Genomic DNA, 21,268 nt, shown 5'->3' on the forward strand with positions numbered 1-21,268 from the left:
GCCCTTTATTTAAGAGCTGGACTCGATGATCCTGGTGGGTCTTTTCCAACTCCAAATATTCCACGATTCCATGATTCTGGGAGTCTTTGGAGCTTGGAGACTTTTCCACTTGGGGCGAATACACCAAAGGCATCCAAAACATCAACTAAATGTATTTTGCTTGTGTTCCTTAATGGAAAATCCTGGAATCCTGGAATGGTTTGGGTGGGAAGGGACCTTAAATCCCATCCAGTTCCCATGGGCAGGGACACCTCCCACTGTCCCAGGTTGCTCCACACCCCATTCAACCTGGCCTTGGACACTTCCAAGGATGGGGCATCCATGATTTTTCTGGGAATTCTATGCCAGGGCCTCCCCACCCTCACAGAACTTCCTCCACAAGCCATAAACCCGAACTTCTGGTTGTGATCCCAGATATCCACACTGGTTTTCCGGCAAAACCTCTTGGAACACGGACTTTGTGGAGCAGCTCCGAGTTCCCATGGACTCTTCCCACCCCTTCCCACATTCCTGGCTGTGGGAGGACCTCCTCCACACGCAGGATTTGGAAGAAAGGGAAACATTTTCCGACTCACGGCAGATCCCGGCGAGCTCGGTTCTCCTGGCTCCCCCTGCAAGGAAAATGGGGATGAGTTACCATGGGAAAGACCCCTCTGGAAACAGGGAATGCTGTAGGAGCTCTGGAAAAGGGACAAGGAAGGCTTTGAGGGGCTCCCTACAGCAGCAGCTGGAAGGGCAGTGGGATATCCCAACTATCCCAGCTGGAAAATGATGGATTCCACCGGCTCTAAATAGAGCCTGGAGAACATCTGTCACTTCCCTCCTGGAATACTGACATTCCAGGAGCTCCTTACTGGCCATTCCAGCCTGGAAAAGCTCCCAGAGCGCTCTGCTCCTTTAAAATCTTTAGGACTCTCCTGGAAAAGCACAGCTTCTCCTGCTTTTCCAGAGCCTCAATCATTCCAATCAGCAGTTTTGGGGAGGGAATGAGGAATTATATTCCATGGGAAAACCGTGATGGGATTTTCCACCTCAGTTCTGGGAGGAGATGCCTCAAGTTGGGAGCTCACCTTCTGTCCCACGGGTCCTCTGCTCCCGAAAAGTCCCATCATTCCCTTGGAACCAGCTTCTCCTTTGATTCCCTAAAATGTTAAAAATCCTGTTAAATACATTTTGAGCACCTCCTCTCGGGAAGTTATCCATGGAAAAACCCATGGAGATGACAGAGAAGGTGACCAAAAGCACCTTTTCCATATCAAAATTCCATCCCAGGGCTCGGGAAGAAAGCCACCAGTGGCAGAAGGACTTGGGAGGAACCTTTGGGAATTGTTATGGAAAAGATTCCTCGCCCAGTGGTGGGGACTGAAGGAAAAAAGGCAGGAAGGGAAGGGGGTTTGGACCCTTGGGATGAGCTGTATCCATGCCAAAAATCAAGGAGAACACCCTGCTGGGCCCACTGGGGGTGGAGATTCCACTCTGTCCGAAGTCATCCAGATATTTGTCCGAGAGGAGATGCTTGTGTGTTATTTTAGGGAATAGTTTTAACGGATTCTTTTTAATGGAATATTTTTTATGGATTCTTTTTTATGGATTCTTTTTTATCAGAATCCAACCGGACAGATGAAATCTATGGAATTTTATCCGACTTAAAACCACAGGAGCCCCCCCCATCCCCATAGGAGCATCTCCAAGAGTTTCCTTCACTTTGGGCACCTGAGCAGCGGGATCAGAAAAGGGCAGGCTCTGCCTCTTCCCAAGGGAGATGCCCACCTTGGATCAAGCAATTCCCACCTGGACTACACCGGGATCCAGCTTCCCATGGGAAATAACAGGAGCTGGATGTGTCACTGCTGTTGCAGGAGCTTCAATTTATTCAGCCCTGGGTCAGGCTTGTGAAGCCAAAGCCATTTCCATAATACGGAAATAGGGATGAGTAGGACACGGAGACGGGAGCTGTGACTCAGCTGGGAGTGGGAGAATTCCGTGATTCCTCCCAGGAAAGCGGGGCCAGCTTGGGACCTGGGATGAGCCCTTGGGGAGCAGAGGGAGAAGGAGGAGCTCTGCCACCACCCAGGGAACACAGCAGGGACACAGGAGCCATCCAAGCCTTACCAAGAGCATTCCAAAGGCTCCAGGAGCAGGGATGGCTCCCGGAGGGAGAGGGGGATGTGGGAATTCAGTGGTGACTTTTCCCACTGGGACACCGGATATATGGGATGTGTTTGGTGTTCCCAAGCCCAGCTCAGCCCCCTCCTCTCCCTGTTGGTGCCAGAGTTGGGTGTGTCCATGTTTTCCAGCAGGGAAGGGAGGATGCAGAGACCGGAGAATCCTGGAATGGTTTGGGTTGGAAGGGACCTTAAAGACCATCCAGTTCCAATCCCATCCATGGGCACGGACACCTTCCACTATCCCAAGCTACTCCAAGCCCCAGTGTCCAGCCTGGCCTTGGACACTTCCAGGGATGGAATCCATAATTGGATGGCAAAAAATTATGGCATCCATAATTTTTCTGGGAATTCCGTTCACCATCCTCAGTCCCTTCCCCACAGGCTTTGGGAAATTCCCACCTTTTCTCCTACGGGTCCGTCCTCTCCCTTCTCGCCTTTGTCTCCATCGAAACCTGGCAGTCCCTGCTCGCCCTGAAAGGAAAACCAGGAATTAGCAGATTCCAATTCTTCCATCTCTCCTGGGAGGATCCAGCTGGATCCAAGTGCTGCTTCCCAGTGCTGATCCCAAGCGGGGAAGGGACAGCTTGGAAAGTCAAACTTACGGGATCTCCTTTGGTGCCTTTGTAGCCCTGGGGTCCGAAAACGGTCACGGACTCACCCTGGAGAAGGGAGAGACAGGGAATGGGATCCACCGGGAGCTCACGGATCCCACTGGGAATGCAGTGATTAACAACAACGTTAATTGGTAGGGTTAATCACCCTTAATTAGCTGGATCATGAATGCGCCCAGAAACCTCCAAATCCTGAGGTTTCCCAGCGACCTCCTGTCCCCAAAAACATTGGAGCCCACTGGAATTATCCCAGTGATCTTCTCCCGACTGGAAATGGACAACAGGACAAATCCCTGATCCCAGGCTGCCCGTGCTGGGACAGATTCCATGAGTGCCACGTGGCTTTGTCACTCAGGGCGTCGGGATTTCCCGCTCTTCCCAGCCTTGGGAAGTGGCCATGGGCAGGACAGGGAATGGATCTGTCCTGGTTTCTGGAGCTGAGGAACGGGAGTGGCACTGAGGTCACCCCCGGACTTTGGGATGCCCCCAAAGTGTCACCCCCAAGAGCCACAGGGACACAGGGACCCCAAGGACACATCCCTGCCAAGCTCCTCAGGGAGCAGAATCCAGGCTATTCCAAGGAATGCCTCGGCTCTGGAAAAGGGATGGCTGTGTCTCCAAAGGGATGAGGCACCTTCTGAGGGGCAGCTGTGTCCCCTTGGGAAAAGATTCCCTTCACTCAAGTCCCTCCAGTGGAAATTTCCCTGATCCAGGAATTCTGCCTTGCCGGGGTTTTACCAACCCCACATCCATCAATATTCCCAAAAATCCGGCATTTTTTGCACTTCATCCAGCCCTCACCTGGTTTAATCCACATGCCTGCTTCCCAGCTCTCTAACAGAGGCAGGATGGGGCTCAACAAATTTTGGGAATAAAAAGGAGACTAAAAATCCTGCAGTTGAATCCAACCCAGGACACAAACCCTGGGATTCACAGAGCTATTCCCACATTGATCCAGGGGGAATGAGAAGGAAAATGAAGCTGCAATCAAGCCAATTTTTCCCTCCCGCTCCTGTTTTATCTCCGATTCCACCTTATCTTAAGGCATCCTTTGGAAAATGCATCCCACATTCCTTCGGCTTGGGAAGAGTTTGGAGGCCTCCTCACGAAGAAAATTAAGAACTGATTGGTGTCTGGAGCGAGTTCCTTTCCCGAGGAGCTTCCTCGGAGACAAATGGGCCTTAATCACGGAATATTGCGTGACTCAAAGGCGGCATCATCATCCCGGAGCTTTTCCAAACCTCATTTTCCAACGAGCCATTCCAGCCAGGAAGGAACTTAACAAAACACTGGGCACGAGTTCAGCAGTTTCGGAGCATTTTCCAGGAGCACTTGAGGAGTTATTTTCCCATTACCTGCCAGGAGCCGGCTCGGGCTGTTGGAAATTGAGGTTGGCTTTGGGGTCAGCTGCTTATTCCAAAAATCAGGGGGAATTTTCTTCCTGCCTTAATTCAGGATTTTTGTGCCCCAGCAAATCGTTCCCAAAATTACGTTGTTTTTTTTTTTTTAAGCTGCTGCTTTGGAGGATCCCATCAAATCCATCCCAAGAACTCCGCTCCAAGAGATGTTTCCAGCGCAGGGATGGAATCCAAAACTGGGATTTAAACTGGTGGAGACCCCCCCAAAAAGGAGGGGGAGAATCCATGAGTTGGATTCCTTCATTTCATAGGCACAGCAAGGAGAGGATGGATCCAGGCTTTCCTTGGAGCCACACAGTGAAAGGAAACCCCCAAAACATCGGGAATGTCCTTACTCGTTCTCCCTTTGGTCCCGGAAGTCCCCGATCACCCTAAACCAAGGAAAAGAAAAAATAAGAGAGATGGATTATTCCCTTTCATTCCCTCCTGTGTTGCTCAGGCCACTGATTCCCACTCCAAGGCGCTAAAATCTCCTGGAGCTGGAAGTCAGATCTTCTGGACAATCTGGAAAACCCTCGGCTCCCCCCGAAATGTTGTGGCCATCCCAACGTTTGGAATGGAGCAGGCAGAATTCCCTGTCTCCCTGTGTCCAAAGGAGTTGTCCAACCTCTTCATCCCTCCATCAGGATTAGGGGCCCTGTGCTCTTATGGATTGGGATGAAAGAGCTGCGCTGGAGGATCCACGGAGACCTTTCCTGGCCTTCCCACAAGACTCGCCTGCCTTTGAACCTCAGGAATTGTCCAAATTCCAAATTAATTGAGGCCAGATTTATGGCATTGACAATGAACGAAACCCCAAAGGACTGAGGGGGTTTTCCTGACTCCATCCATGGCTCAGCACATCCGTAATGTGGAATTACTGCTGGATTTCCCATCCCAACGGGATTCAGCATCTCCATCCCGCAGGGGGGGAGATGGCACCCGAAAAATGAAGGATTTCCCAAATTTCTCCCTCAAATCTTTTTATGGAATGTGTATGGAATAGGAGCTGGAGTGCAGAGCACGTGAGGCTCACCCAGGGGCTCTCCCAGTCCATTCCCAGGAGATCCTGGGATTATTCCCAAAGGCTGATCCAGGGGCTCTCCCAGCCCATTCCCAGGAGATCCTGGGATTATTCCCAAAGGCTGATCCTGGGATTATTCGCACTGGTTTTACAGGGGCAGCTGCTCCCCCCAACATCAGGGCACCGTGTGGATAAGAGATGTAGATAAGATAAGGGTTGTAGATAAGAGTGGGAGATAAGATATCAGCTCTTACTCTTTGGCCTTTCACTCCCGGGAAGCCTTTTGGACCCTGGAAAATGCCATAAAAAAAAAAAAAAAAGTGAGGATCCACAATAACAGGAGGAAAATGGGAAGGTGGGAAAGTTTGGGAAGAGCAGCCTCCACCCAAAGGCAGAGCTGCTTCCAGGGATGGGCTCCAGCATGGAAAAACAGCTGGAAGAAGCAGCACAGGAGCTCCTGCTTCAATCCTCTGCCCACCAGCAGGATCTCCTGGCAGATGGATCAATTCAGCCGGATTCCCTCATTTCGAGAATCCCACTGGGATTTTTGGACCCTCAGCATCAAGGAAAAGCTCCAGGAGATTCCTCCAAAGTGGAGGTGGATCCTTGATGAGGATCTCCAGAGCCCCTGGAGGCCAAGCCAGGATGGGAAGCGCATTTGGAGAGGGGAAAATCCATCGTGGTCATCGCGGTTTGCAAAATTCCCAGGAATATGCAGGAAGATGGGAATTTCCATCTGCATGGACACCTTCCACTACCCCAGGGTGCTCCAGGCCTCACCCAACCTGGCCTTGGACACTTCCAGGGATGGGGCATTTTTCTGGGAATTCTATGCCAGGGCCTCTCCACCCTCACAGGGAAGAATTTCTTCCCAATATCCCATCTATCCCTGCCCTATTCCGGTTTAAAGCCATTCCCCCTTTTCCTATTGCTCCGCATCCTTATAAAAAAATCCTCTTTCTTGTCATTCCATGAAAAATAACAGCTGAATAAATAATAATTAATTACTATCTAATAAGGAGTTCATCCAAATTCTTGCTGCGCTTTGTGTCTCCCCTGACTCAGCCCCCTCCAGCAGAACAAGAGCCTGAAATTCCTGCCCTGGAATTCCCAAATTTCCCACAGAACTGACAACAGCAGGGAGGGATTGATATTCCAGGAGGGCCTCCAAACCTTGGGATGAGTCACCCAAATGGCCAAGGACATGATGGAATTCACAGGATTTCCACTCCCTCATCCCATCGGAATTCAGGTTCCCAAATCTCTATTTCCCACTGGAAGAATCCCATTGTATTCCTCTCATGGCTCGTGGGGATTTTGGCAGCCGTGGAGCCGCGGTTTTCCGGGATAGCGGAACACTCACCATCATTCCAGGGGGACCCCGCATTCCCACGATGCCCTCGTCACCCTGGGGGATGGAGAGGGGCAGGGATGGCCGCTGGCACACAGGGAATCCCAAATCCACAAAGCATCCCAACGTCTGGAATGGAGCAGGCGGAATTCCCTGTCTCCCTGTGTCCAAAGGAGTTGTCCAACCTCTTCATCCCTCCATCAGGATTAGGGGCCCTGTGCTCTTATGGATTGGGATGAAAGAGCTGCGCTGGAGGATCCATGGAGACCTTTCCTGGCCTTCCCGCAAGACTCGCCTGCCTTTGAACCTCAGGAATTGTCCAAATTCCAAATTAATTGAGGCCAAATTTAGATCTTCCATAGAAATCCAAGGCAACCTGAGATCCCGGGATTTAGATTTATGCCAGAGTCAGAAGAGCAGAAACATTATTCCATCATTTCCTTTGGCTAATGAAGCTCCAGCAGGATTTACCCACAGCTGTTGACATTCTCAGGGAATGTTTTGCCTCCTGGGCCTCATCCAACAGCAGGTGGGGAATTTGTCCCAATGGATTGGGCCATAAATTCCCAATTTATTTGTGGAACAGCCACAGGAGCAGCAAATTGAAACACGGCCTCCGATTCCGACTCCGTCTTTGCCGGAAGGAGACCAAAACTTCTGAGGAGCACAAGGAAAAGGGAATTTTGCTGCCTGAAACCCTTCAGAAATTTCTGGGATGGGTGGGTGGGAGGTGAGAGATAAAGGTGCTTCCAGAGGGGGCTGGAAGCTGCAGGAATCCAAGCCTGGAATATTTATGGATGGACCTACCCTAGAGCCAGGGAATCCACGGGGACCTCTCGGGCCAGCGGCTCCAATGCCAACTTCTCCTTGGAAAGCAGAGAATTCCGGAGGTGTCACTCGGAGCAGGGACACCACACCACCCAATTCCTGATTAGTTTGGCCAGGATTGAAGTCCAAGGAAGACTCAGGAGACTCAATTCCATGGATTTTCTGCTGTTCTCTCTGGAGGGGGCTCCAGCAACCATGGGAAGAAGGGAGTGAGGGTGGAATGGGATGAAGAAGGACGGGGTCAGGCATGAGGAGCCAGAGGAAAGCAGGGATTTGTCCCATTCCCATCCCAGGATCTCAGCTTGGGACTTTCCTGGGAGCGTGGCACTGACCTTGTTCCCTTTGGGTCCAGGTGTCCCGGGAATTCCCTGGAAAAGGAGAACAAAATAAAAGGGAGGATTTCCTTTGGAATTGCTCAGTGATCTCCTATCCCAACATTCCAGAACAGGAAAGCCCATCCAGCCCAGATCCCTCATCCATCCCTCCCAAAAGGCACAGGGAATATGTCAAATCCACCTCTTTTCCTGGGGATCCCGATGGTCCCACAGGCCCAGGAAATCCATTCCGGCCTCTCCTCCCACGTTCCCCCTGGAAAACAAAAACCCTTTGAGAGGAGAACACACGGATGGGAAAGCTCCTGATTTCCCTGATCCAGACAAAAAGCAGGAGATGGTGATCCAGGTGTTCCCTGCAGTGGCAGGAATTTCCTCATGGAAAGGGTTAGCAGGCATTGGCAGGGGCTGCCCAGGGAAGTCTGGAGTCCCCATGGAGGTGTCCAAGGAATTCCTGGAGGTTGCACTCCCTGGGGATTGGTCACGGGTTGGGCTCGGTGACCTTGGAAGGCTTTCCCAACCTCAGTGATCTTGGGATTCTGGGATTCCTCCCTCTTTTCCCAGGGATCAATGACCCCAAAATTCCGTGCTGCCATCCCCGTGCTACGGCCACTCCTTTCCTTTCCAGTCACCTCATAAAATTCCCAGGAAGAACAACTTCCTGGGAGCTCCACTCCTTTCTTTTGGAACCTGAGGACCATCCCACTGTTCTAATCATTCCCGCTACCTTCCCTTTTCCAACTGGGATTTGTTCCCACTTCCCTGACAATCTCCAGGCTCAGGAAGACCTGGAATTGTGGGAGCTTGACCCACAGGATCCACCTGGCATGGACAGTTGGCTCACTGTGGTCACCCTGAGGTGACAAACACCCCATGGTGTCCCCTCACCTTCTGTCCTGGAATTCCGGGCACACCCGGAGCCCCTCTGTCCCCCTGGGATCCGGGAGTGCCGGCGTTGCCGCGAATTCCTTGGATGCCCTGAGCTCCTGGAGGTCCCGGGGCCCCTGGCTCGCCCTGGTGAGGGAATCACAAGGAATTGGGATATTGGGTGGGATCTCCTGTCCTTCTAAAGGTCCTGGAGAAAAGCTGGGATGTCTCCTTGAATTCTCATGACCACGGAATTTGGGACAGCGCTTCCAGCCCTGATCCATGAGGAGATCCAAGGGCTGGAGGAATTGTCACTGAACTTTGGGATGTCTTTTCTTCCCGAGTTTTGGTGATGAAAGGGCTTTTCCACGGCTAAACAAGGAGAGAGCCTTTAGCTCCTGACCTGAGGTGAATTCCAACATCCCAGGGATCCCTGGAACTCATTCCTGCTGAGCCCACAATTCCCTGGATTTTTTTTTTCCCAGCCTGAGGATGTCCCTGCTGATTGCAGAGAGCTCAGCCCAAACCATTCCATGATTCCATGATATTTATCCTCAGGATCTCCCTCTGAAATGGCCCTTTGGAGGACACAGAGCATTCCCTCTCTCCCAAATCCTTCTCCTGCTTTTCCAGGATGATTTCAGTGCTTTCTCTTTCCAGGCACTTCCATGCTCCACACCCAGCAGTGGAAAACCAGAATGACAAAGAGGAAAATCCACGGAAAAAAATCCAAGCGAGATTCAACCATACCTTAAATCCTGGTGGCCCAGCCTGGCCGATGGGACCTCTGAACCCAATTCCTGGTTCTCCCTGGGAAAGGAAAGTCAGGAAAAATCAGGAATTCTCCTTCCAGTGTGAACCCAGGACAGGGAGAATTTGTTCATGCTGTTTCATGGAGATCCAGCTGAAATCCCACAGAGCTGATCCCATTCCAAGGGTTCCTACAGAACTCTCATCTCCTCTGGATGATCTGAGCTGGAGACACAAAGCTGCTGGGAATCAGCTTTGGAAAAGAGGGAGCAGGAATACGGCCGGGAATGGTATCCCAGGACTCTGGGTCAGACCCATTCCCTGGCGTTACTCATCCCCGAGGTGGCCTGTCCATGTGATCCTCCTGGAATCTCCTCCTGGAATCTCCCCCTGGAATCTCCTCCTGGAATCTCCTCCTGGTCCCCAGCCAGCTCTGGCCACTCCTCAGGAGTGACCTGGACACTGATCCCGAGGTGGGAATGTGGGATATGGGAAAAGGAGGAAAAGGCCCCCCTGGCTGGTGCCAACTTTACCTTTTGACCTTCTTCCCCTCGGTCTCCCTTGGTGCCCTGTGGAACGAAGAGAGGGATCCGAGGTCATGGAATTGTCACCCCTGAGACAGAGATTTCCAGGGATTCTCTGCCTGGAATGTGGGGAAAAATCCTGGGAAAACGCCCTAATTCCAAGGAAATCAGTGATGGGATGAGAGGGGACTTCAGGTCATTGTCTGGGTGAGTGACATCAACCTCTACTTCCATTATTGGGGTTTTGGGGCTAATTTTGATATAATTGCTTTTAAATAATTAATTATTAATTCATTAAATTAATTAATTAATGGTGGTATCATGAACTGTTCTGTCCTATCCTGGGAATTTCAGCTTCTCTATAATGAATAATTCTGATTAAGAAAGATATTTTTGTCTAATTATTTATTAATAATTACTTCTTAATAATTACCCATTAATAATATTTATTCATAAACAACCAGACAATAATTATCTAGTAATTATCATTAATGAATATTTAGCAATTAATCATTAGTAAATTGTTTTTCTATTAATAATTAATTATGATTAGTTTATTGTTAATACTTATTAAGAATCTGTTTCGTTATTGTATTATTTATTAATGAAGTATGAATTATTAATAAAGAATTAATTTTTATATCCATCTTTTTGGTTTGCCCTCATTAATCCTGCTGGACAAAGGTTCAACCCCAGCTCTGTAATTCCTTCGACTTCATCCATTGATATTCCAGGGTTGGGATTGGATCCAACCCCACCCAGGCTCCTCTTGGAGAAGATTCCTTAAAAACCCTTGGAGCTGATTCCAGCACTCACCTTCTCTCCAGGTTCTCCCACGTCCCCAGGCTGTCCCTGCAAGACAAAATTCCCCTCCCAGCCACTTTTCTTCCCTCTTTTCCTCCCTTTTCCCAGGATTGCATCCAAAATTCCCCATGGGATTCTGCCTTTTCCCAACCCTCCCTTTCTCCCGAAATTCCATGCCCCATCCCGCTGGATCTGCCATCTGCTCCCTAGAAATTTTCCCGGCCCAAAGTGGCCATGAAATGAGGTTTTTGGTGGCCTTTTTTCCATCCCTATCCTCGTGCCAGGGCTGGATTTTCCTTGTCCATCCCCTCTTTTAGTTCCCAAAATATTTAGTCCCCAAATATTTGGGGAATATTTGGATCTGAAAGCAAAAATTGAATTTATTTGCCTTAGAAGTCCTGAAACCTTTCGGGAGCACGAGAAGGAGAAGGAAAAATCAGGATGTGGTGGAGTTATTTAGGGATATTCCCACTTTTTTTTTTGGTAGGAATGAAGATCTGGATTCATCTCCATTCATTTCACGGGCTGGGATTTTGGGATGGTTTAAGCAGGGAAAGTAAATCTTAGCTTATCTTATCTTATCATCTTATCTTAGCTTATCTAGCAGAAAATGAACATTGGGAATTCCCGTGAATTTCTGGAATTGTAGGATACAATAATTCCATCATTTGGGTCGGAAAAGTCCTCAAAAATCACGAAATCCAACCTTTAATCCTTTGTATGGGAAAACTGCCGGAAGTGGGGAACAAAACCCCCAGGAAGGTTCAGGGATAAAGGTAGGAATGTGCCAATCCCAGTTTCCATTGGATCGGAATGTCCTCTCCATAAGCATATTCCCAACTGCCTTCCCCTTTCCAGACCCTTTCAGCACGGGGAATTCTGGTTTCAAAGGATCAGCTTGGAAAACCCCATCCCTACCTTTTCTCCTTTGTCTCCACGGGCTCCAGGAGCTCCCATTTCTCCCTGGAAAACAACCGGCAATCCCTTTAATCCCAAACATTCATGATTCCAAGGAATTTTCCCTTCCCTCTTTGGAGCAGGGGGGTGCTGCTCTGGTTCCTGCTTCAGCTTTTGGCAAATATCCGTGGGGGAATCCCTGATTTCCAGCACTTGCATTCCCAGAATAGATTGGGAATGTCCTATCCTGTGCAGTGGGAGTGCAGAGGGAAAAGCACAAATCCCTGGAGCGAAAGGCAGGGAGAAGCGACAAATTGAGGGTTTCCTTATCCCAGGATACTGCAGATGTTAAAGAATTCCATGGATTTGAAGGAGACTGGAGGAATCCGCAGAGGCTGAACTGACTGAGGATTCCCAAAACGCAAATTCCATGTTTGCATCAGCCGTGAAAGATTCCATCCTGGAATTTCCGCTCATGCCAATGGCAAAACTGTTGATTCCATCCTGAATTTCCTGATTTTTTCCTGTGATTCCTCAGTTTCCAAAAAGTGAGACAGCTCTGGGAAAATGGATCATTATCCCGGGAATGTGCATGAAAAAGGGGGAAAAGCACTGACCTTTGGGCTGTGGGAGAAGGGATCAGCTGGGCCACTTCTGTCCTTCTGCAAGGGAAAAATGGGATGGGATGGGATGGGATGGGATGGGATGGGATCCATGGGATGGGATGGGATCTGTGGGATGGGATGAGATCCATGGGATGGGATGGGATGGGATGGGACGGGGTGGGATCCATGGGATGGGATGGGATGGGATGAGATCCATGGGATGGGATGGGATGGGATGGGATGGGATGGGACGGGGTGGGATCCACGGGATGGGATGGGATGGGATGGGATGAGATCCATGGGATGGGATGGGATGGATGGGATGGGATGGGACGGGGTGGGATCCACGGGATGGGATGGGATGGGATGGGATGATGGGATGGGAGAAAGGAGCAGCTGCCTCCTCCCTGGGATAAGAGCAGGACAGGAGGAATTCCACACCTTAATTCTCCTCGGATGATGAGGGCCTGGATGTGCCTTGGATTCAAAGAGAGGAGAGGGAAGTGTGGGAGCAGCTGGAAAAGCTTTTCCCTGAGCCATGGAAAAGACAGCCCTGAGGAACGGGATGTGAGGAAGCAAGGGGGGAATCCCAGAGGGAAGCTGGGGGTTTCCAGGGATCACCAGGATCCTTGGGGTGACCTCCAGGCTCCTGATCTGCTCCAGCCTGGATGAGACATCTGGGAGCTGCCAGGACCAAGGAATTCCTGAGAAATTCCTGAGGCATTCCAGACTTCTGGCAACAGCCCATTTTAACCCCCGAATTCCTGGAGGGCTTTGGAAAAGGTGTGGATGAGCTCCTCTCATTCCTATTCCTTTTGGGAATGCAGGGTGAGGGTCACTCCCTGCTTTCAAAGAAATCCATTTGTGGGAAAACCATCCCAAATTTTCCATCCTTAACTCTTGGGAATGGGAATTTTCACTCTTAAAGTTTATAAAAATCCACTTTTTTTCCTATTTCTGGGATCCTGTGTCAAAGATCCCTGGAATTGTCCAGGTGTGTCAGGAATGGGCAGGTTTATAACCACCCCCACATGGGAATATCTTCGACATTCCAAGGGGAATTCCAGTTGTTCTGTTTTCCCCCAAAACCAGGTTCTTCCGTTCCCTCACTTCCCTGCATAAATACATGGAGAAGGAGCTGTTTGTCCATGAAAAACGCTCCTGCAGCAGCTCTTTCCTGCTTTATTTATGGATATTTACCCCTAAATTTCCACATTCATTGTGTCCTTGCCCGGGTGGGAAAAGAGGGATGCACTTCCATCGCTCACCGTGGATCCAGACGGGAATTTCCGAGCTCCCGGAGCACCGGGGGGATGAGCCGGTGCTGGAGCCACCAGGGAAGGGTCACTGCTTCCTCCTGCATCACAGGGATGGCTTTGGAATGGGATCTTCATGGAGCGTCTCTCATGCCTGGGAGATCTCCTGGATCTGTGCCTTGGGATTGCGGAGCCATTGCTGGAATTCCCGTTTTCCTGTGGGAAGGGAAGCAGAGCACCCAATCCATGGACAAGGACTGGTTTCAAACCAACAGGGGAGAGAATTGGATTGGATGGGAGGAAAAAATTCCATACCCAGGGAATGAGGAGGCCCTGGGAAAGGTTTCCCAGTGGATTCCCCATCCCTGGAAGTGTCCAAGGTGACGTTGGATGGGGCTTGGAGCAACCTGGGATAGCGGGAGGTGTCCCTGCCCATGGAATTGGATGGGATTGAGGATCTCTCCCAACCCTTTCCGTGATTCCATGAAATCCCAATTATAAAAATCAATATCAATACCAATAAACCAAAATGATCTTTTCCAACCTTAAGAATTCCATGATTCCATTTTCCAGCTTATCACCAGGCCACGAATCCACGGCCATTCCAAAGCAATAAAACCCCACCGAAAAAATTCCAGCTTGGAACTCGAAATCCCTCCCTACTCCAGCCATTCCCAGGCAACTCCGTGTTTATTGCACCTGGAATATCCAATTGGAATAAGCCAGGAATATTTAAGGCACACAAAGTAAAGGAAATAATTCCTGAGCTGGCACCTAAATTGTTCCTGCTTTTCCATATCAGCAGTGGGAAATGATCCATTGGAAAAATGAGAATATTCCTATCAAGAATATTCCCAGCAATTATTCCCTGTGCCAGATATTTGGGGAATATTTGGATCTGAAAGCAAAAATTGATTTTTTTTGCCTTAAAAGTCCTGAAATCTTCTGGGAGCACGAGAAGGAGAAGGAAAAATCAGGATGTGGTGGAGTTATTTAGGGATATTCCCACTTTTTTTTTGGTAGGAATGAAGATCTGGATTCACCTCCATTCATTTCACAGGCTGGGATTTTGAGATGGTTTAAGCAGGGAAAGTAAATCCTCAGCTTCCAGGGAATGTTGGTGAGTGCAGCTCTGTGAGGTTTCCAGGGATGATAATTCCTGTTTTCCTGGATTTTAACAAACCATGGGATAATTCTGCCTCATGGATAATGAACCCAGCAAATTCCTGGCTCACAAGGAAAAAAAAAAAACCCAACAATTTGGAGCCAATTAAAACTGGAATTCTTTCCTGGAAGAAGATGAGGGAAAAAGGGATAAAAGAGGGATGGGTGATGTGAGGATGACCAATCCAGGGTGGTTTTTTTGGGATAAGGGAGGGAAAATCTCCCAGGGATGGCACCATGGGATGGATTTTCCCATCCCTCCTTCCTGGGCTCATTTCCTTGGGAATGGCTCTAAAATGCTTCTCATTCACATAAATCCTCATGGAGGTGATTCCAGAGATTCCAGAGGCTGCCTGGCTGAGGTTTGGAATGTGCCCTGGGATCCCATTTACAGGGAATTGCTGGGGGTAATGAGGCTCCTTTAATTCCATAATTTCGGCTGTTTCCTGCTCCCGGAACGAGGCGCCTCCAAGAAAAATTGGGAAGCTGCTCCTTGCTCAAGGAATGATTTGCTGCTGGCAGGGGAAAAAAAAAAAAAGGAAGGAAAAGAGGGAAGGGAGAAAAGGAGGGAAGGAGGAAAGGATCGGAGGAAACGAGGAGAGGAAAGAGAAAAACGTAAATAAAAGGGAGAGGAAAAACCAAAATATTCCCGCAAAAAAAGGAAAGGGAGAAATAGGGAAAAGCCAAGATTCCAGGGAGGAAAATGAAGCAATTGTGGGTTTATCCACATGGAGATGAGGGGGGTTTATCCTAATTAACTCTGGAAAGGGATAAGTTTAAATCCAGGGGAGCTGGGGGGTGGAGGAGCAGGAATTTTTTGGGATGATCCCATAATCCCAAAGCAGCGGCTCAGCCATGGATGAGTATCCAGCCCTGCTCCGGACACGTGGATCAGGGCTCATCCTGCTCTTCCCAGTGCTTCCTTTGCTTCCAATTAACTCCTGCCAGGAATTGCTCCTGGGGGAGGAGCTCCTGGGCTATTCCAGGCTCCATGAACCTTGGAACAGGTGGAAATTTCATGATTCCTGCTGCTGCTGCCTGGAAAACCGGCATGAAAAAAGGCAGGAAAACCAGCAGGAAAACTGGCTCCATTCCCTCCTTGGCATCTCCAGGATGTGGGAGCACAGGGAAAGAGGGGCTGCAGCTCTTTCCCTGCCTTTGGAATCTGCTGTTCCCTCCTCCTAAGGGATTTTGCTTCAAATGCAAGCAAGGAAAACATCCTTGGGATGCAGATCCCATCCTGCTGAGGCGGTTTGGAGTGTCCTAAAAAATCTGTGGGACTTGTTCTATGTTTATAAAGCTCCTGAGAAAATTGGGATTATTGGAGACACCAGTGGAGCTGCTGGAGAGATTCCAGAGGAATCCACGGAGCTGTTCCCAGGGCTGGAGCCCCCCTGCTCTGGAGCCAGGCTGGGAGAGCTGGGAATGTTCCCCTGGAGAAGGGAAGGATCCAGGGAGAGCTGAGAGCCCCTTGCAGGGCCTAAAGGGGCTCCAGGAGAGCTGCAGAGGGACTGAGGCCAAGGCATGGAGGGACAGGAGCCAGGGAATGGCTTCCCAGTGCCAGAGGGCAGGGCTGGATGGGAGATTGGGAATTGGGAATTGCTGGCTGGGAGGGTGGGCAGGGGCTGGAATGGAATTCCCAGAGCAGCTGGGGCTGCCCCTGGATCCCTGGAATGTCCAAGGCCAGGCTGGACACTGGGGCTGGAGCAGCCTGGCACAGTGGGAGGGGATGGAATGAGATGATTTTCCAGATCCCCTCCATCCCAAACCATTCCATGATCCTAAAACCCAAGGGATTTGGGCTCCATCCTCGGTGCTTCTCCAGCTTCACCATTCCCAGCAAATGGCATTGGGGCATCCAGGAGGAAAAGCAGAGCCCATGGATGCTCCTGGCACATCCCAGAGTCTCCAGAGCTGCAATTCCCACTCCAGGTTTTTGTGTTTGAGCCGGGAGCCCTCTCGTGGCTGCTGAGCCTTCGTTAATTCCAGCTCCGGGATTAACCCTGGAATTCATTCCCGAGCCAGGGCATGGATAAAGGGATGGGAAGTGTTCGGCAAACTGGATAAACCAGAGCGGGATTTCCTGGAGCAGGATCTTCCCACCTGGAGTTATTCCCTTCCTTACTGCCATCCCTAAAAATCTCCTTGCTGATGCTGTTCCTGCAGCTCCAAGGAAATATCCAAGGGATTTTCCCCTTCACGTTTTAAAGCTGTTGCTGTCCTGCCTCTGGGTATTCCCAAGAATTCCATAGGGATACAAAGATGTCCAAACTGGAGGGTGCTGGGTTTGGTGCTTGGCTCTGGAGCAGGACTTGGGATGGGAATCTCTGCCCAGGAGAGCAGGAAAACAGAGGGAAATGGGATTTTAGGGATCAGAGAAAATTCCCAAATTCCTCCTTAAACCCTAAAATCCTCCCCTTTAAATGAGTTGGATGCTCCAGAGCACAGCAGGAATATCCTGGAATATCTGTGGAATATCCTGAGACATCCATGGAAAGTGGGAAGGAAAAGGAAATCTCTTGTAGGGAGCATATTTTGGATTCCCTGTTTGGAGTGTGCATTATTCCTGTTTTAAAAGTCTTGGGAATCATCAACTCTTCAGTCAGCCAATCCCAAATAATGGATGGATGGCGTGGCCAGATGGGATCAGATAAAAAGGGATCATCCTGGGTTTTTACCCCCCTGTCCCCCCAAAAATGCGGAATTAACCACCAAAACATTTCCCAAGGGCTTTTCCTCACTCCCATCCTGCCCTTTCCAGGAGCTCTGGCGTTTGCCAGGGATTTGGAGAAGCTGTCCCAGCACTCAGATCTGCATCCCAGTCCCTTCCAGTCCATCACTGGTCTGAAATCCTTGGAAAAACATACCTGGCTGGTGTCCTGCTGAGGTTGTCCCTCCAGCCTCTCCTCCAAGGGCTGGTGGAGCTCCAGGGAATGGTTTCCCTGCGGATCATCTGGATGTGGTGGGCGCACAGCCAAGCTCTGCAGAGGGGAATGGATAAATGCCGACAAAATTCCATTAATTCCCAGAAAAAGCGGAAAAGACGGACAGCAGGAGCCTTTCCCAAGCCCTGACACTGATCCATGCATCCCCATCCTTTCTCCAGCTCAGCTTCCCATTAAAACAGGGCCAAACCTCAAAATTCCAGTGATCAAGCTCTGGGAATTGTAACTCCTTTGCATCCATCCAGTCGGCACCAATGGAAAAGGAAGGATTCCCTGGGGGATGGAGGGATGCTCCAGTGGTCCCAAATCCTATTTTCCAGTTTGGGTTGGGCTCCCAAAGCTCAACAGAGATAGTTTTGGGGCCTCTGTATCCCAAATCCCAACTTTTGCTGGCTTCAGGATTGGGTCTTTTGGTGCAAACCTCCCCTCTTAAGCCCCTAAAATGCCCTAATCCAGTTTGGAAAAATCTGGGAAAAACCTGAGGACACGGGAGGAGCCTGGGGCTGAGGGGGGGCATCCTGTCCCACCTTGTCCAAGTCTCTGAGGAATTGGATCATCCTGATCCAGCCACTGAGGGAGAAAAAAGCCCAGGAGATGCCTCCAACAGGAAGTCCAGCATGGAGAGACACCTTAAAATTGTGGATAAATTCTGAATTCCCATAAACAGGAGCTGTTAATCAGGATGCAGGTGGCTGGTATTAGTCTGGATACTCCAAATGAGGCCTCTGGAGTCACAGAATCATGGAATGTCCTGAGTGGGAAGGGACCCACCAGGATCATCCAGTCCAGCTCCTGGCCCTGCTCAGGACATCCCAATAATCCCAACCTGGGAGTGTTGTCCAAACGCTCCTGGAGCTCTGGCAGTCCCAGCATGGACAATCCCAATAAATCCTGAGAGCAGGATTGGATACCTCCCTGCCAGGGCAGGAGACAATCCACAGAATCCCAGGATGGACAGGAATTCCAGGACCATCGAGTCCCAGCTGTGCCCGATGCCCACCTTGTCCCCAGCCCAGAGCCCTGAGTGCCACATCCAGGAATTCCTTGGACACCTGCAGGGATGGGCACTCCAAAGCTCCCTGGGCAGCCCCTGCCAAGGCCTGAGCTCCCTTTCCATGGGGAAATTCCTTCTGGTGCCCACCCTGCCCCTCCCCTGGCCCAGCCTGAGGCCGTTCCCTCTCTCCTGTCCCTGTTCCCTGCGAGCAGAGCCCGACCCCCCCGGCTGCCCCCTCCTGTCAGGGACTTGTGCAGAGCCACAAGGTCCCCCCGGAGCCTCCTTTGCTCCAGGCTGAGCCCCTTTCCCAGCTCCCTCAGCCACTCCAGCCCCTTCCCAGCTCCGTTCCCTTCCCTGGACACGCTCCATGTCCGTCCTGACTGGAAGAGCCCAGAGCTGGACACAGTAAAAATCCCAATTTCATCTTTCCTGCTGTTTCTTTTCACCTCAGGGAATGCTCCAGACTGTGACACCTCCGGAACCTCCAGCTCCAGGCTCTGTCCTCCTCCTGTCACCTCGGTGCCGGCCGGGACACGGTGGGAAGTGTCGGACACCAGTGGATCCTGTGACACCAAAACAAGGGATTGGTGTGACAGGGACAGCCCTGAGCTCCCAGGATCCACACCCGTGAGGAGCTGGATCCTGGTGGCTTCATTCCAACTTTCTCCAGCACCCTCTGTCCCACTTGGTGACATTTCTGACCCAGGATGGGGTGAGTGGGCAGCAATTCCTTGCCAGCCACATCCAAACTTCCCTTCCAAAGGATCCTCCTCCCTCCCTGGGATCCCTTTTGCCGTTGAGATCCCACTCAGGACCCCTTTTGGTGCTTCCAGCCCCACTCCCACCACTCCAAAAGCCCCCAGAGGGCACAAGAACACTTTGGTGGCTTTGGGAATGGCCTCTATGGACAACAAAGCTTGACTGATTCCTTTATTCCAATTAAAAAATCAATCATTTCCATCCCTTTATCCCGAAGACCCCAGTGCCAGCCATAGCCTCTCTGAAGCCACCGTGACCTGCTCGATGACAGAGGTGACCCTGACGCCTTTGGTGGCTCATTCCCACCTCCCTCGTTCCCTGGAGGTCCGTCACCCCTGGCAGGTGGCATTACTCACGGTGACAGGCACGGCTGCCTGGTTTTCCCCGGAAGTTTCGCTTGTCCCAGAGCCAGCCCGGTGCCACAGGAGCCCATCCAGCCCATCCCGCAGCATCGCGTTGGAGAGGTCCCTCAGCAGCGCCAGCTGGAACCAGTGCACACCAGTAAGGCAGCCCAGTGCCACCCTCCTGTCCCCAACACGTGACAATCCAAGAGCAGCCACCCCAAAACCAAGGAATGATGGATTCCCAAGGACTCACAGGGCAGGGACAGCTGAGGGATGGTTTAAATACAGGTTTGGGATCAAGGAGTTGATCCGTGGAGCTTTTGTGGGGTCTCTCCCCATCCTAAATAAAAACCCCACATTTGTGGCCTTTTTAGGACTTCAAGGGGACTTTAAAAAGAGGGAGAGTGGTTTTTTCCATGGGAAGATGGGGATGGGACATGGGGAAAAAGGTTTTAAACTGGAAGAGGATTGAGGTTGGATATTGGGAAGGAATTTTTGGCTGGGAGGGTGGGGAGGTGCTGGAATGGAATTCCCAGAGAAGCTGTGGTTGCCCCTGGATCCCTGGAAGTGTCCAAGGCCAGGCTGGATGGGGTTTAGAGCAACCTGGGATGGTGGAAGATGTTGAGGTTGGAATTAGAGGAGCTTTAAGGCCCAAGTGTTGCTGTCACGGGGGCCTCAAAGCCACCACCCACCCCATAAAACGGCAGCAGAAAAACTGTCCCAGAAATATTTAAATAAAACCTGGAAAAGGAAATGGAATGAACCTTCCTGGGAGTTCTGGGGCAGCAAATGTCACCTCCAGAACTCCAGAGAGAAGAGATGGAAAAGCCATGGTCAGGAGGAAGGGCAAAGGATCTCCTACCTTGATCCCATACACTTCAAAAAGCCTCTCCAGGTCCTGCAAGGGGAAAGAAGGGTCCCAACTTCTCCCCCTCTGCTCTCCAGGAAGTTTCTCCTGGAGGTGGCTGATGGCCAAAGGGACACAGATTGGGTCCCCTCGGCCATCCCAATCCCTGACAGAGAGGGAGGTGCTACCAACATTTATATGGAATTAAATTTTGATTTATTTACCTTCATTTCCACTCCTTTTCCTGGTGGGCCGGGTTCTCCCTTGGAATAAACGAGATCAACTCATTAATTCCGTCATTATCTCCAGGACTAGCAAGAAGAGGAAGGGGAATAATCCCACATGTGACCCTTCCTCTGCCACCAGCCCGCTTCGTAATCCCTGATAAATCCCATTTAGGGGTTTGAATCCCACCCTGCTCCATTGGCTCTTTCCCTCCTCCAGAGGACACAGGCACAGCTGCATTTTGTAGGGAAAGTTTGGCCCACGAGCAGCATCCAAGTGAGATTTGGGCCAGAGCTTTGCTCCATCCCCTTCTCCACCTCTTGCCCATGGACAAAGTGTGGAAAAGGAAAGGTTTTTGAGGTCCCTCGGTGCCACCAGTGCGGAGGACACCAAGGAGGACAACGGCCAAGGTGTCCCCTTGGTTGGTGGTCCCTTCTGGAGGTGGCCATGGTGCTGGTGGCCCCACACGTGGCTGGGTCCAACATCTCCAGCGGGATGGGCTCCCACAGGAGGTCACAGTGATGGAATTCCATCTCCAGGTGGGAGATTTTGGATCGTGCACAGATGGAATCGTGG

The 21,268-nt window shown here is 50.7% G+C and overlaps 1 protein-coding gene across 29 annotated transcripts in view; it reads right to left on the reverse strand.

Moving 5' to 3' along the window:
* The window catches only part of LOC104695967 (collagen alpha-1(VII) chain-like), a 91,782-nt gene that overhangs the window by 19,023 nt on the left and 51,491 nt on the right, over positions 1-21,268 (reverse strand). For 20 of the 29 annotated variants that reach the window (XR_005604536.1, XR_005604537.1, XM_039571378.1 and 17 more), the window contains 23 exons: positions 20,692-20,730; positions 20,483-20,518; positions 19,633-19,758; positions 18,964-19,080; positions 17,446-17,559; positions 13,427-13,630; positions 12,600-12,689; positions 12,171-12,215; positions 11,575-11,619; positions 10,669-10,704; positions 9,862-9,897; positions 9,329-9,388; positions 8,600-8,725; positions 7,896-7,967; positions 7,712-7,747; positions 7,359-7,418; positions 6,564-6,680; positions 5,455-5,490; positions 4,533-4,568; positions 2,771-2,827; positions 2,568-2,639; positions 1,071-1,142; positions 576-611 (listed from right to left, as the gene is read on the reverse strand). Coding sequence is in view for 27 of the 29 variants with exons in the window: in XM_039571378.1 (XP_039427312.1) it covers positions 576-611; positions 1,071-1,142; positions 2,568-2,639; positions 2,771-2,827; positions 4,533-4,568; positions 5,455-5,490; positions 6,564-6,680; positions 7,359-7,418; positions 7,712-7,747; positions 7,896-7,967; positions 8,600-8,725; positions 9,329-9,388; positions 9,862-9,897; positions 10,669-10,704; positions 11,575-11,619; positions 12,171-12,215; positions 12,600-12,689; positions 13,427-13,630; positions 17,446-17,559; positions 18,964-19,080; positions 19,633-19,758; positions 20,483-20,518; positions 20,692-20,730 (1,668 nt within the window). In the remaining 2 variants the exon portion in view is untranslated. The remainder of the gene's footprint in view (positions 1-575; positions 612-1,070; positions 1,143-2,567; positions 2,640-2,770; positions 2,828-4,532; positions 4,569-5,454; positions 5,491-6,563; positions 6,681-7,358; positions 7,419-7,711; positions 7,748-7,895; positions 7,968-8,599; positions 8,726-9,328; positions 9,389-9,861; positions 9,898-10,668; positions 10,705-11,574; positions 11,620-12,170; positions 12,216-12,599; positions 12,690-13,426; positions 13,631-17,445; positions 17,560-18,963; positions 19,081-19,632; positions 19,759-20,482; positions 20,519-20,691; positions 20,731-21,268) is intronic. The other 9 variants (XM_039571406.1, XM_039571384.1, XM_039571388.1 and 6 more) reach the window with 9 other exon arrangements.

Source organism: Corvus cornix, chromosome 1A (assembly GCF_000738735.6).
Source record: "Corvus cornix cornix isolate S_Up_H32 chromosome 1A, ASM73873v5, whole genome shotgun sequence".
NCBI classification, from domain to species: Eukaryota; Metazoa; Chordata; class Aves; order Passeriformes; family Corvidae; genus Corvus; species Corvus cornix.